The sequence below is a fragment of the Erithacus rubecula genome (genome assembly GCF_903797595.1).
Source record: "Erithacus rubecula genome assembly, chromosome: 8".
In the NCBI taxonomy this organism is placed as follows: domain Eukaryota; kingdom Metazoa; phylum Chordata; class Aves; order Passeriformes; family Muscicapidae; genus Erithacus; species Erithacus rubecula.
The window spans coordinates 22,240,628-22,254,281 of NC_136659.1; the positions used below are offsets into that span (position 1 = coordinate 22,240,628).

At 60.4% G+C, this 13,654-nt stretch overlaps 2 protein-coding genes across 2 annotated transcripts; one reads left to right on the forward strand and one right to left on the reverse strand.

Moving 5' to 3' along the window:
* Positions 1-1,015: 1,015 nt before the first annotated feature.
* CYP27A1 (cytochrome P450 family 27 subfamily A member 1) lies at positions 1,016-6,287 on the forward strand. Its single transcript, XM_079310795.1, has 9 exons — positions 1,016-1,288; positions 3,323-3,513; positions 3,758-3,957; positions 4,039-4,236; positions 4,372-4,532; positions 4,875-5,041; positions 5,262-5,343; positions 5,428-5,628; positions 5,727-6,287. The coding sequence occupies exons 1-9, from the start codon at positions 1,055-1,057 to the stop codon at positions 5,850-5,852; spliced, it is 1,560 nt and encodes a 519-aa protein (XP_079166921.1). The 5' UTR covers positions 1,016-1,054; the 3' UTR covers positions 5,853-6,287.
* Positions 6,288-7,348: 1,061 nt separating this feature from the next.
* On the reverse strand, positions 7,349-12,710 carry PRKAG3 (protein kinase AMP-activated non-catalytic subunit gamma 3). Its single transcript, XM_079311611.1, has 13 exons — positions 12,149-12,710; positions 11,257-11,296; positions 10,781-10,998; positions 10,615-10,696; positions 10,471-10,529; positions 10,161-10,206; positions 9,986-10,040; positions 9,757-9,883; positions 9,483-9,648; positions 9,303-9,340; positions 8,935-9,081; positions 8,687-8,856; positions 7,349-7,639 (listed from the first exon to the last, which is right to left on the reverse strand). Exons 1-12 carry the CDS (start codon positions 12,179-12,181, stop codon positions 8,740-8,742), a joined length of 1,128 nt encoding a protein of 375 aa, XP_079167737.1. The 5' UTR covers positions 12,182-12,710; the 3' UTR covers positions 7,349-7,639; positions 8,687-8,739.
* Between the last annotated feature and the right edge of the window lie 944 nt (positions 12,711-13,654).

The following is a 13,654-nucleotide window of genomic DNA, read 5'->3' on the forward strand; positions in this document are numbered from 1 at the left end:
TTGAAGCAGGAGCTGGTGCCATTCTCTCCCTGGCGTGAAAACACACCAAACCTCCCTCCAGTTTGTTGCCAGCAGCCACAGTGGGCTTACCAAGATCTCCTCATCTGCGGTCCTGGCTGGCAGTGCCTGGAGGAGTGTTGAGAGAGAGCCTGGGACAATTTGGACCCAGCTACCCACAGCACCATCCTGCACTGCTGAGGGACAAGGCAAACACAGGGGAGTGACAGGCATGGGACAGCAGTAGGGCAGGAAGGCTCAGTCCAGGAGGGCAGGCAGACCTGAAGAGCAGGCCCAGTGGTGAACCTGGAGCTGACCAAGGTATGCAGGGTCTGGGATGTGGTAGCCAGTGTGGAAGTGCAATGCCAGTGCTGTCACATGTTGTGCCCTGGTTGGTGCTGTGCCAGTTGTTGTGCCTGTGCCTGGCACGCAATGCCTAGCACCCACTGCCTATATGCAATGCCCGGGACACCTGGTACTACAGGCTCCATTGTACCAGAGTGCTGAACCTGCCGTGCCATGCCAGTGCTGGCTGCCAGCTGCCCTGTGCATAGCTCCATCACACACAATACATGGCACCCAGTACATGGCACTGGATACCACTGATGCCAATTCCAGTACCTGGAACTCGGTAATCGGTCTGTGATGCTGCTGAGCAGACACCAACGTGCACAATTTGGTGTATGGCTCATGGTACCCAGCGTGCTGTACCGAGCACATAGGACACTGCAGCCGGTCTGCACGGCCCGGTAAAGGTGTGCCGCAGCCGGCACAAGGCGGACGGTACGGATTGCCCGGTGCCCGGTCCCCGCTGAGCAGCAGCCGGTACCCCCATCCAGAGCGCAGCAGCGGGACCACTACGCGTTGCGCAACGCACCGGGTGCGCGATTCTCTATTCCCGGTGCGCCGTGCCCAGTGCGCGATGCTCGGTGCGCGGTGCCCGGTGCCGGTTCCCGGTTGCCGCCCCCGCGCCGCCCCCCGCACCGCCCCCGGTGCCGCCCCCCGCCACCCCCGGTGCCTCCCCGCCCCGCCCCGTCCCGTGCGCTGCCGACGGAGCATGGCGGGCCCGAGCGGCGGGGCCCGGTGGTCGCTGCTGCCGCTGCTCCTGCGCCCCCGCCCGCTGCCGCCGCGCAGCAGCCCGGCACCGCCGCGCAGGACCGGCGGCTCGGCGGCAGCGGCGGCGGGGCCGGCGCGGCTGAAGGGACCGGAGGAGCTGCCGGGGCCGGGACTGCTCCGTACTTTCGTCTGGCTGTTCCTGCGGGGCTACCTGCTGCACACGCACCGGCTGCAGGTGCGGCCCGGCCCGGGGTGCGGGGTGCGGGGCTCGGGCTGCGGGGGGCTGGCGACCCTGCACGGGGCGTCGGTGCCGGGGAGGTTGGGAGGGGTGCGGGGGATGGAGGGTTCCGGGGGCGGCGGGGAGGGTGCTGTACCCGGGGCGGCTTTGCAGAGGAGGGAGTGGGTGCGGGCTGGGGGCAAGGGGAGATGGGCTCCAGGGACGGAGTTAGCGGCCGGTGAGTGACGGCAGGGAGTTGAGCGGGGGCGGCAGAGCAGGGGAGCAGAGGGGCTGGGCGGTGAGGGGCACCCAGCACCGTAGGGTGATGCTGGCGCCGGCAGGCAGAGAGGGGCCAGCAGAATCGAGTGTTCTTGGGAGGGTCCAAGCAGCCCAGGACTGCTCCAGCATCCCCGAGCCGGACATGCAGCTGAGGGCTAAGGTTCAGGGGCATCTCACACGGTCCTGGCATCCCCGGGCTCCCGGCTGTGACAGCTGGAGGGAGCAGCGGTTTTGGGTGCAGGTGACCGGGCAGGTTTTTGGGCAGATGATACCAAGGCACGGGAGGGGTAGGCAGAGGTATTTGTTTTCTTCTGTCAACACTTCCTCATACGTCGGATGAAGCAATGGGCTTGGCTGGATGTAAGCCAGATGGCATCTTCCAGCGCCCTGGAGCTCTGACTGGCCCGAGAAGCGTGCGGGATCAGGCCTCCCTGGCATCTCAGAGCACCAGGCACCTCTGGTTGGAGAAGGGGCTGTCACAGGACAGTGGGATTTTGGGGTGTAGGCACTGGAGCTCCCTCCTGCTCCCTCCTGCCCTTGGGACTCAGAGCACAGCCTAGCTTTGCAGAAAGATGCCCACATGCTCTGGAGGTGCCTTTCTCCAGATGCAGGCAGCTCTAGCTTCTCACAGCCCGGCTCTCCAAGGCCTGCACTGTGTGAGGTCCTGGCTGCCAGCAGTTGCTGGTGGTCAGGTTCAAGCTGGGGCACAGCTGCCCCATGCCCAAGAGCCGCCTGCAGCACCGGGGCAGCCATCCCTCCCCCTCCTGCCACCATGCTCGAGGAACGTCTCCCCGTGGTGACGAATCCAGCTGAATCCAGGCGCAGGCTGCGATGCAGACAGTCACCAAGGGAGATTGTACCAAGGGAGATTGCATCCTCGCAGCCATGGGGAATGGGGACCAGGGCTTCCCTGCTAAGTCCCCTGCGTCCCCCCATGCTTGGCCATGCTCTACAGGGACTCTGGCAGTGCCTGGGTGAGATGGAAAGTGACCTTTGGACATGGCCCTGTGCAGATCCACTTGCAAAGGGGTGCCCAGCTGCCCCCAAGGGATGCACTTGGAGGTCACAGTGCTCCATGCCAGGGTAGCAGGCGTGGCACCTGTGGCTGCAGACAAGGAGAGGTGAGCTGCAGCCAACAGGACCCAGAGCAGGGCTGATGTTGGTGAACATCTGCTAGCTGGCTTGTGAGTCTGTGGCCCAGGGCCATGCCCTGGAGGTGACAGCCTGTTTTGGGAGCAGTCTGGTGCTGCCTCCCACTGCTGATCATTAACCACTCTTAGAGGGTGGTGAGTTCAAGGACCCACTCAGCGACTGTTGTCCCCAGGTTAAGCAGAGCTGGGGCCATGCTGGAAGCAGCAGGAATTAGTCCTACTGGTGGTTGCTGCAATGGTCCTGCATCTTGGCACAGTCATGTGCTTGGCAGTTGTCTCTGTCCCTGCTGTCCCTTCTTGGTCTTCCTTCCCCAAAAGACTCACTGGGCTCTCTCTGCATCTCTGGGGTGGGTGAAGGATGTGCCAGTCTGTGCTGGAGAGTCAATGCCTGGTGTACTTAGTGCTGAGAGAGGAAATGAGCCTGGAGACACCAGCCCAGACCACCTGCAGACCACTTCAAGGATGCTGCCAGCTTGGAGGGGTCAGAGGCAGGTGCTTAAGCTCAGGTGATGCTGAAGGGTCCATGGGTTGGGTGCAGGTAGGCACATTCAGGGCAACATTGGGGCAGGGAGGATCTGACCCAGCTCATCCAATTGAGCCTGCCATGCTTTGTGCATCACAGGTGATGTCCCGACGCCTTTATGGACCTATCTGGAAGTCAACCTTCGGACATTATAGGAACATCAACATTGGGAGCCCCGTGGTGCTGGAGCAGCTGCTGCGGCAGGAGGGCAAGTACCCCATGCGGAGCGACATGGCCCTGTGGAAAGAGCACCGGGACACCCGGCACCTGCCCTACGGACCCTTCACCGAGTGAGTCCTGCCCTGGCTGTGCTCTCTGGGGCAGCACACATCTCCTGCCCCTTCCTTAGGTGTGGCAGTTTGCATTACTCCCACTCCTGCAAGTTGCGTGTCCCCACCAAATAGAAGGGCATGGCCACGGCGGGTGGAATGACCCCTGGGATGACCGTGGGGAGGGGAGTATGTGCACAGGGATTGGGGAACTGCTGCCAGCCACTGTCCCCTGCCCCCAGCACTGAGCTTTGTCCCCATCCAGGGAAGGGGAGCGCTGGTACCGCCTGCGCCAGGTGCTCAACAAGCGGCTGCTGAAGCCCTCGGAGGCGCTGCTGTACGCGGATGCCATCGGGGAGGTGGTGTCAGACCTGATGGTGCGGCTGCGCGAGGAGCGGAGCCGCAGCCCCTCGGGGGTGCTGGTGGGGGACGTGGCCAACCTGCTCTACCGCTTTGCTCTGGAAGGTGGGGTGTTCTCCCCCTCAGCCCTGCCCTGTCCCACTCTTCCCATTTCCCCAGAGGTCTGCATGCTGTTTGTCCCCACAGGAATCTCTTACATCCTCTTCGAGACCCGCATCGGGTGCCTCAAGCAGCAGGTCCCTGCTGAGACCCAGCACTTCATTGACTCCATCAACCTCATGTTCAAGAACTCCATCTTTGCCACTGTCTTGCCCCGGTGGAGCCGCAAGGTGCTGCCCTTCTGGGACCGTTACCTGAACAGCTGGGACACCATCTTCGCCTTCGGTGAGTGGTGACCATGGGGGTCCAGTGTGGTGGCTCTGGACTCCGTAAGGAGTCCCTCAAAAGTGGGACAGTCCTTAGTCAAATGGCTTTTTGGCAGCCCTCACTCTGTCTAGTTCCCATTCTCTGTCCTTGCAGGCAAGACACTGATTGATCGAAAGATGAAGGAGCTGGAGGGGCAGGTGGAGCGTGGCAAGGAGGTGTCCGGCTACCTGAGCTACCTTCTGGCCAGTGGCAGACTCAGCCTGGATGAGGTTTATGGCAGCGTGGCCGAGTTGCTGCTTGCTGGTGTGGACACGGTGAGAGCCAGACAGCTGCTGCCAGGGAATCCCTGCTGAGCTCCATGCCCAGGGGAGCCCATGGGGCCATGCTCCACCCAATCCTTGTGAGGTCCAGCCTGGTTGCTGCAGGGCTGATAGCCCACAGAGGCAAACCCTCAGGGATTGGTCAGTACAGACCCTATCCTCTGCTTCATGCCTTGCTCCCTGCCTCTCTCTCCCCTGTGCTTGCTGCCCCTCACCCCGACTTTCTGCGCACCAGAGCAGGAGCTCTCTGTTGCCATACTGATGCTGTGCTTGGCACAAGGCTGCTCAGGTAATGGCCCAAATTCCTTCACTCCCCCTGGTGCTCCACTCCCCCAGACCTCCAACACGCTGTCCTGGGCTTTGTACCACCTCTCCCGGGACCCAGAGATCCAGGAGACCCTGTACCAGGAGCTGAAAGCTGTGGTGCCTGCCGACCGGTTTCCTGCTGCTGAGGATATCCCCAAGTTGCCAATGCTTCGGGCCGTTATCAAGGAGACTCTGAGGTACATCCCAGCCTTGTCCCTGCCCTGAGGTCCTGGTCACCAGCCCCTTCAGGGGGGATGCACCAAGCAGGCAGGATGGAAGGCTGGATTTCAGTCCCTCTGGACTGCAGATATCCACCTCCCCTCCGGGGAGTTGCTGAGCTTTGTCCTGCCTGCATCTCACTCTCTCTGGGATCTCCAGATGGGTCCTGCTCCCCCACTAACTCTCTCCATACCACAGAGTCTACCCTGTGGTGCCTACCAACGCCAGGGTCTTCTACGAGAAGGACATTGTCATCGGAGACTACCTCTTCCCCAAGAATGTGAGTGGGGGCCGTGCTGTGGGGACCCCCGCTGCAGTCATTGGGGCCAGGTGGGGTCGTTAAACCCCAGTTCTTGCCCTGCAGACCCTGTTTGTGCTGGCGCACTATGCGATGTCCCATGATGAGACCTACTTCCCCGAGCCTGAGCGGTTCCTGCCCCAGCGCTGGCTCCGGGGCCATGGCTCCCCTCACCACCCCTTCAGCTCCATCCCCTTCGGCTACGGGGTCCGTGCCTGTGTGGGACGCCGCATCGCTGAGCTGGAGATGCACCTGGCCCTTGCCAGGGTAAGTAGGGATCCCCTCACTTCAGGTGTCTTGCCACGAGCTGGGATGGGGGTCCCAGGGAATCCCCAAGGCACTGCCAACCCCCCATCTCCCCACAGATGATCCAGGCATTTGAGGTGCGGCCGGACCCCCGTGGAGTGGAAGTGAAATCTGTGTCCCGCATTGTCCTGGTGGCTGACAAGCCCATCAACCTGGAATTCATCGCTCGCCCAGGAGCCCCCTGACTGCACGTCCACCCCTACCCTGGGTGCAAACAGGAGATCCCCCTTACTGCACCACAAGGAGGACAGGAAGGCAAACCCCTTCCCTGCCCAGCTTGGGCCAGGGGGCTCACAGCCCCACAGTGGGAAAGGTGGGGGGGATGAGATTGCCCCCGAATCACCCCTGGGACACTAGTATCCCCCTGCCCAAAATCAGCAGGAGGCTTGGGGAACTGCTGTGCCTTTGACACACTGCAGGGGGCTTGTGTCTCCCCCCTCCCATGCCCAGCTGGGCTGTGACAGGAACCTGGGAGCTCTTTTTGGGCTGGGGGAAAGCAGGGAGGGGGCTTGCAGCCATTCGGTGTCTCCTTCATCCCATCCTTGTGTAGCTGCGCGTGGATCTGTGCCTGGAGCCAGGACATCTGGGTCCTGTCTGAACAGCTGACCTTGGCCTCAGAAGCTTCTCTGTGCCTCACTTTTCCCCTTGCCCTCAGGAGAGGGTTGAGTAGTGGCTGTGTTTGGGATTTGCACCTTTCCCAAGGGACAGAGCCAGCCCTAGTCCTGGGAAAGCACAGCAATAACACAGCACATTCCCCATGATGGGAGGAGACCTGTCACCACCAAGTGCTGGTACTGTGTTCCTGGCAAACCCAGCCAGCACAGGAGGGGTGTTTAGTTCCTGGGACTTTCCACTGTCAGCCGTTAGTGCACTGAGATGTTGATATGGGGTCATGGGAAAGGCAGGGCTCGCTGCAGACAAAGCAGGAGGAGAAAGATCAGCTCAACAACCTCTACCTCCAAGCTGGGGCCATTGCAAGGCTCTCAGCTGGCACCAGCCACAGGCAGAGGATACACTGCCATTTGCCCAGGGTCCTCGAGGGATGGGGCATGGGACATTTTTAACATTGAACCCCTCATACTTTCCTTCTTCTTGGACTGAAGGAAGCAGCAGGCAGAAACCTTGCTAGTACCAAAGCTTCTGTCCCTCAGTGTGGGTCCTCAAAGGGACCTGCACACCACCAAGATGATTAATACTGCATGCCCTGTGTCTCAATCCCCTTGGCTCTACCCACATGGGCAGAGATGCTACTCTGCCAGTGCCAAACTTGCTGGCAAGCAGCCAGTACCCCTTCCCCAGCCTGGTTCTCTCCAGAGGAGTTTTCCCAGCTTCACCCCAGAAAGACAAGACACAATTCTTGAACCAGGCTGCTTTGTTACAGCAAGGCTGAACAGACTAACAAATAAATATTTGCCCACCCTGCCCACTCCAAAACGTGCACAGGGTCTCCATGCAAGTGCCCATCCTGCTGCCAGCTCTGGCACAGACTGTGCCTCTGCCAGAGAGCTCCAGCCCCGCGTGACCCTAAAATAAAAAAGCCTGTGTGTGCAGCTGAGCCTATGCTACCAGGCACCGGGCACAGACAGTGGGACTGTGTTCACTAGGAAGGAGCCACAATAGAAATGCTCAAATCCATCATCAGGAGGGCAGAGAGGTGGCCAGGTTCTCTGGTGCTTCTGCCCGGCTGCAGGCGTCTTGCAGCCCCTCCAGCACAGTGCCCACTGAGCATCACTGTGTGCTCACTGGCAGGAGGCACCCCTGGGTCCCATTTTCAGTATTTCTGCCTCTCCAAGACTGGCAGAATCTAGCCCTGGACTCAAGACAAGCCTGAGGACTGGGGTGAACAGCCGTGTCCTCCCCACAGAGAACCTTCAGGCCCAAGCCTCCTTCTCACAGGTCATGCAAGAGATCCCCCAGTCAGACAAGACAGTGGCATATCCCTGGTGTCTTCAGAGTGAGGATCGATCGATGCCTGTGGGGCAAGAGAGCGTGTGAGACCATAACCCAAATCAGTGCTGGACTGGGTACCCTGTGATATGGCCCCTCCAACCAGTGGACACTGGAGTATTTCCTCCATTCCTTGCTTGTATGCAAGCCCTGGGGTAAGAGGGAAGGCAGCTTGGCTGGAGAGAGACATCTCAGTGGCCCCCTGCAGCTCCGGACGCAGCCATCCCTATGGGCAACCCAAGGGATAGGGTGAGCAAAGGCACTGTCATGGGGGAATGGGGGCAAGGGGGATATCCCATGTCCCATTCCCATCCCCCTGCTGTGCAGAGCAGCTGGGCAGTGCTGGGGGAAGTGGTAGGCACAGGCCTGTCCCAACCCATTGCCACCACCCCAAAAAGCATAATTACCTTTGGGAAGCAGTTGGGAACTGGAGCCAGCTCCCCCCTCATCATTTCACCCCTAAAGAGATGTCGCAGTGGGTGCCAGGACCATGCCCACCCACAGCCAGTGAAGATTCACCAGGCAGTGGGTGAGCAGAGCCAGCTGCAGGTGGCCAGGCAGTCTGGTTCCAGTGCCACCTGGGAGTGAGCCTTGACTCTGGAACAGACAGTTTTGGGGCTGCTACGAGTAGAGGGGGTGAGGGGGTCTGCTAGCTGGGGCCCATGGGTTGGTCGCTTTTTGCTTTTGGCTAGTGGTGGGCAGCATGTCTGGGGTGTGTGAGTGGGGGTCTGTCTGCTCTGTGTCCCTTGGGAATGGCACTGGAGGTGCTCAGGTCTTGGGGGGGGAATTGAGGCAAGATCAAAAATAGGCTTTTGTCTTGGGGTGCATCACACCACAAAACCCTGGGATCTGCCAAACCTGCATTCCACACGCCCGAATGGGGCTCCCCTGTGATCTTTGTGTACCCCCGGGACAAGCAGTGCCTGGGTCCTGGTGTCCCCACCTGCGCACCCAGCGCGGTCAGACCCTAGCCCCAGCTTCCTCCATCCCCCAGCACCACTTTGCATAGGGCAGAGGCAGGTGACAGCAGCAGGGGGAGGACAGGCACACAGCTGTGGGGGGTGGTGCCTACCTGAAGTGGAGAGAAATTGAGGGTGCAAGTGGAGAAAGGTGGAGCACCGTGGGCTAAGAGTTAAGAGCATCGATACCTGCAGGAGTGAGCACAAGGGCCTGCAGGATGTCAGAGAGGGAGACGATGCCCCGCGGGTGCCGGTTCTCATCCACCAGAACCAGGCGATGGACCTGTGGGTGCAGGCAGAGCATTACAGCAGGCTGGGCAGCTGGCAGCCATGGCTGGCACAGGGCACCCCGGCCACTCACCTGCTCCTTGGCAATGCGGTCAATTATGTCCTCCATGGGTTCATGGGGGTAGCAGGTGAGGACCCCCTCCAGACAGATACTGCGTTGCTGCAGTGCCTCCCTCACGCTGATGTCCAGGTTGTTGTAGGTCTTCTGGGCTGCCAGATGCTGTCATAGATGTGACCCCATTCAGTGCCCCAAGGTGTCCTTGCACCCCGTTGTGCCAACACAGAAAGGGCACTGAGCCCAGGAGATGCACAGGTCTGACATGCACTGGCACTGACATGCATTGACACTGTTTGCATGGGCACAGACAGGTTTGAGCACCCCACCAGTGCATGCAAGGGGCCAAACTTGAGCCTGGGCACGCACACAGGCAGGGTACTCACAATGACATCGAACCGCGAGTACAAGCCAACCACTTGCCCTGCAAAGAGAAACAGTGCAGGGGCTGCGGGAGGAGCCTGGGACCACCTTCCCACACCCCAAGGGGCAGGACAAAGGGCAGGACAAGGGACAGTGCTGGAACAGAGGGAGATGAGGACACCACTTTTTCCCTCCCCAGGTACCAGAATCATTGATGACAGGCAAGGCAGAGACACGGCGATCCACAAAAATGTCCAAGGCAGTGTGGACTGGGGCAGTCTCAGGCACGACAGCCAGATCACGGAAGGTGCCAATGCACAGTTCCTGCACTGTTTTCTTCAGGAAGCGTGGCTTGGGGATGGTAGAACCCTTCAATGGGAAGAGCAGGGCTGGGCTGACAGCTGCAAGTACCTTGACACCCTTCTCTGTTCCCCAACACACTGGCCATGAGTGTGCACAAGCAGCCCCAGCACTCACAAAGATCTGGAGAAACTTGAGGATGCGCTTGTGCGTCAGGATGTGCAGGACATTTCCTGAGATAGGCTCAATGACAGGCAGGCGGTGGATTTTGTGCTTGATCAGACAGTAGACAGCATCGAAAAGGCTGTGGGTGATGCAGATATTGTGGTGGGAGAGGGCTGCATTCCAGGCACACATACACCCCCACTCCAAGGGGTATACTCTCCCCCAGTGGACAGGCTCTCACCTATTGCTTGGAGAGATGTGGACCAGTGGCTTGAGGGAGCCCTGCAGGTACACCTCTGACAAGGAAGAGAGCTAATAGAGGAGGGCCTCCAGCCCTCTCTTGCAGCCCCACAACCCCAGAGCCCACCCCATGACCTGTGTGACAACATCAGCCCAGCCAGCCACAGGATTTTTACCTCTCCAGGTCTCAATCTTGTGCTCCTCCACCTCGTAGATCTGAACCTGAAGGCAGGGAAATGCCCTGATCATGGTGGTTGCATGGGAGACTGAGGGCACTCTGAGACCTGCCCCCTTCCCCAAGCATTGCATCTCATCACCCAAGCACAGAGATTACATTTTGGGAGCTAAGCAGGGGAGCAACAGGTGGATGCTGGTCTGGCCCAGAATCATCCCCTGGTCATTGTCTAGTGAGTAAGAAGGACCAGGAGTGGTGGGAACAGCTGCTCCCTGCCCCATGCATGTCCTGATCCCCCTCACAGCACTCACCAAAGGTGAGCGGTAGTAGCGGTGGAGGATGTTGATGAAGTCAGTGATGGTGAGCATCCCTGTGGAGATACGTGGGGCTGGCAGCGCTGCCTGTACCCTCTCTGCCAGGCAGGAGGGGGGCCAGCCATTGTTTCTGGCACTCACCCACAAAACTCTGCTTCTTGCTGTCCCAGAGAGGGGCAGCACGCACCCCGTTGGCCACCAGTGCCAAAAAGGCTTTCTTGATCTGCTGGCAGAGTGCAGAGGGGTTCAGAGGATCTCCAAGCCTGCTTCTTCACTGCCCATCCCCACTCATCCCCCAGGTTATCACCTCCAGGGATATGTCAAAGACAACGAGCTTGCAGCTGGTGGGGATGGCATCATAACAGCAGTGGCTCCTCAAGAAGTGCATATAGACCTCAGCATCAGGGTTCTGAAACTCGGTCTCTGGGCCCAGCCCCAGTATCTCATTTCCAAGGGTGAAGGTGACAGGTCTCCTGTATTCTTCCTCCTCTTCCTCCTCCCTGGGGCATATAGCCCTTGGAAACCCTGTAGGCAAAATCACCCCAGCCCTAGCTAGTGAGCTGAGCTGCTGTCTCAGCCCCTTCCTGCCTGGGGGGAGCAGGGGATGCTCCCGACAGAGCCCCCCTGTTCCCCATTCCACAGGGGCAGCACATGGCACTGCAGTTCTCCAGCCTGGGGTGGACTCCAGCTGAGGAGAGGGGTTTGGGCAGGGTGGGCAGAGGACCAATGCAATTGTCACATGAGTAAGGCAGTCTCCCCTCCTAGACTCTTCCTGCTACCCACCTTCCTCCTCAGGGCACGCAACAGCATCCAGCAGCGCCACCTGAGAGGGCAACACAGTGAGGAGGGGTCAGCAGGAGTCAACCCAGTCTTTTCCATGGAATGTGCCTGCACCCACCCCACTGCTCAGGCCCACCCAAACCAGACAGAGAGAACTGTCCTTTCAGGGAGGGGATGTGGGCACCCCCATCAGCCCAGGACCCCGAGAGTCTGCAGTCTCAGTGGTGGCTCCAGTCCAGGACACCCAGCTTGTGCTCCTGCTCTGGGGAGACAGCAAGGGTCTCCAGAGCAGGACAAGGAATGGATGGCAGGATTTCCTGCCTCTGCTCTCTGCTGTTGGACCAGAGTATGTCCTGCAGCGGCTCTGAGCCCATCCTCTCCCAGTCCCAAGTTGTAAATTCCGGTCTTGCTTCTTCCCATGCCGAGAGCCTCTCCAACCCCGTTGGCCCTTCCCGGGGACCAGGTCCATCCCAAGAAACCTACACTAACAAAGCAGCAACACGAGGAAGAAGGGAGTCCACAGGGCGGGAAAGCTGACCCTGTTCCTCCAGTCCCCAGAGGACCCTACTATAACACAGCAGCACGTGCAGAGGGAAGAGCTACCCCAGCCACAAACCTGCCTGACAGAGCCAAAGTTTACAGGCCACCCTAAAGTAACGGAGGCACAGGGACAGGGACCACTCCCTAAGGAGCACCGAGAAGGAGGAGACCCTGCACCACCTGCCCCAACCGTTCCCAAGGGGCTTGGCACAGCTGGGACAAGGACGTCCTTGTCCCCACGGCTGCATGTCCGTGGGAAGGGGCTCGTCAGCCGCCCACATTCTCCCACCCCCGGGGTGGCCTGTCCCCAGTGGGGGTTCTGTCGGGCCACACTCCCCACCCAGCCTGACGGTACCTGGGACGCGGCGGGCCCGCGGAGCCGCTCCATGCTATCTGCAGGGCAGCGCTGCTATTCTGGGCCCGCGGCTGGCGTGGCCCTGGCAGATAGAGTGTCAGCGAGCAATGCCAGCCATGCCCCCACCGCCACCGCCGCGGGGGGGGGACACGAACGACACCGCCGAGCAGCGTCCGCAGCCACTCCGCAGCCCCGGGCTGAAGTAGGTGGTCGCGGCCCCGGGGACAGCGCTGACCTCGGGGACCCGAGGCGGGGGGGCGATGGAGGGATGGCTGGGGGTAAAGAGCAGAGGGACATCCTGCTCCGGACACCTCCGTCCTCCAGGGATGGTGCTCCAGCCTGCCCGGAGCTGCCCCGTCCCGTCGCGGGTGGAGGGCACAGCGTTCCCCTTCCCACGGGGATGCTGGAGAACAGCTGGGGCCGGCCATGGGCTGGGCGAATGCGGACCCTTTGTCCTCGACGCTGCCCAGCCCTGCCTGTCCCTACCCGGGGTCCTGCTGCAGCTCACTGTCCACGGCGACCCCGGTCCCACGGCGGGGGCAGCCCGACCTCTGGGGCTACCTCCTTCCTTGCGAGGGCCCACCCCCTCCTGCTCGCCCGGCTCAATTTTCTGTTTCAGGGGGGCTGTCGGGCTGCCCCGGGGCAGTTGCGGGTGAGCTACAGGGTTGGTGGCTACAGGGCTAAAGGGACAGGGCTCTGCAGCTGCATGGGACAGCTGGATACTGGCCTATGGCAGGGTACAAGGAGTTTCCTGGTGCTGCCAGGCAGAAGGAGGAGGGACGAGGCCAGGGGCTCGGTGCTGGCTCACAGGGTGGCCCAAATCCCACAGTGGTGCAGGGGCCCATGGGGCCAGGCCCTTACAGCTGTGCTGTGCAGAACAGCCTGGCTCCAGGCTGGCCAGTGCGGGTGCTGGCAGCAGGGAAGGGAGCAGGCATCTCCACTTTCGGAGGCTATTTTCAGGTGCTGGAGAGAAGCCGAGGAGAGATGAGATTGTCACCAAGGAGACCAGAGAAACAGGGCCCAGTGCTGAGAAATGGTGGGCTGCAAGGAGAGGGGAGGGAAGGGCTTTCTACCAGACCAGGGCCCATACATCAGCACCTCCTCTGGGCACCAAGAACCTGCCCAAACACCCAGCATTTATCTACCATACTGGGGGGACAGAACGCTGAACCAGCAAGAGCCAGCTCTGGGCACCCAAACATTCCTACCCCTCTTGTAAGGCTGGACTGCACTGTTTCCTTGGTTAATGATGCACAGGATAGTCCCTAAGACATAAGGAAGACCCCAGACCAAGGCAGTTATGCTGGGAGCTGCTCTTCTATTCAGGGGGGTATGTTTACTTACCACAGAACAGCAAGAATAACCACCAGCTCTGGGAAGAACAGGGAAAAGTGAGGTGGTAGAACAAACCCTCCCTGTACCAGAGCCCAGTGAAGCATGGGAAGGGGTGACCTTCCCACCAGACACAAAGAGGTCAGGGAAAGGAAGGCAGGTGAGAACAAGGAG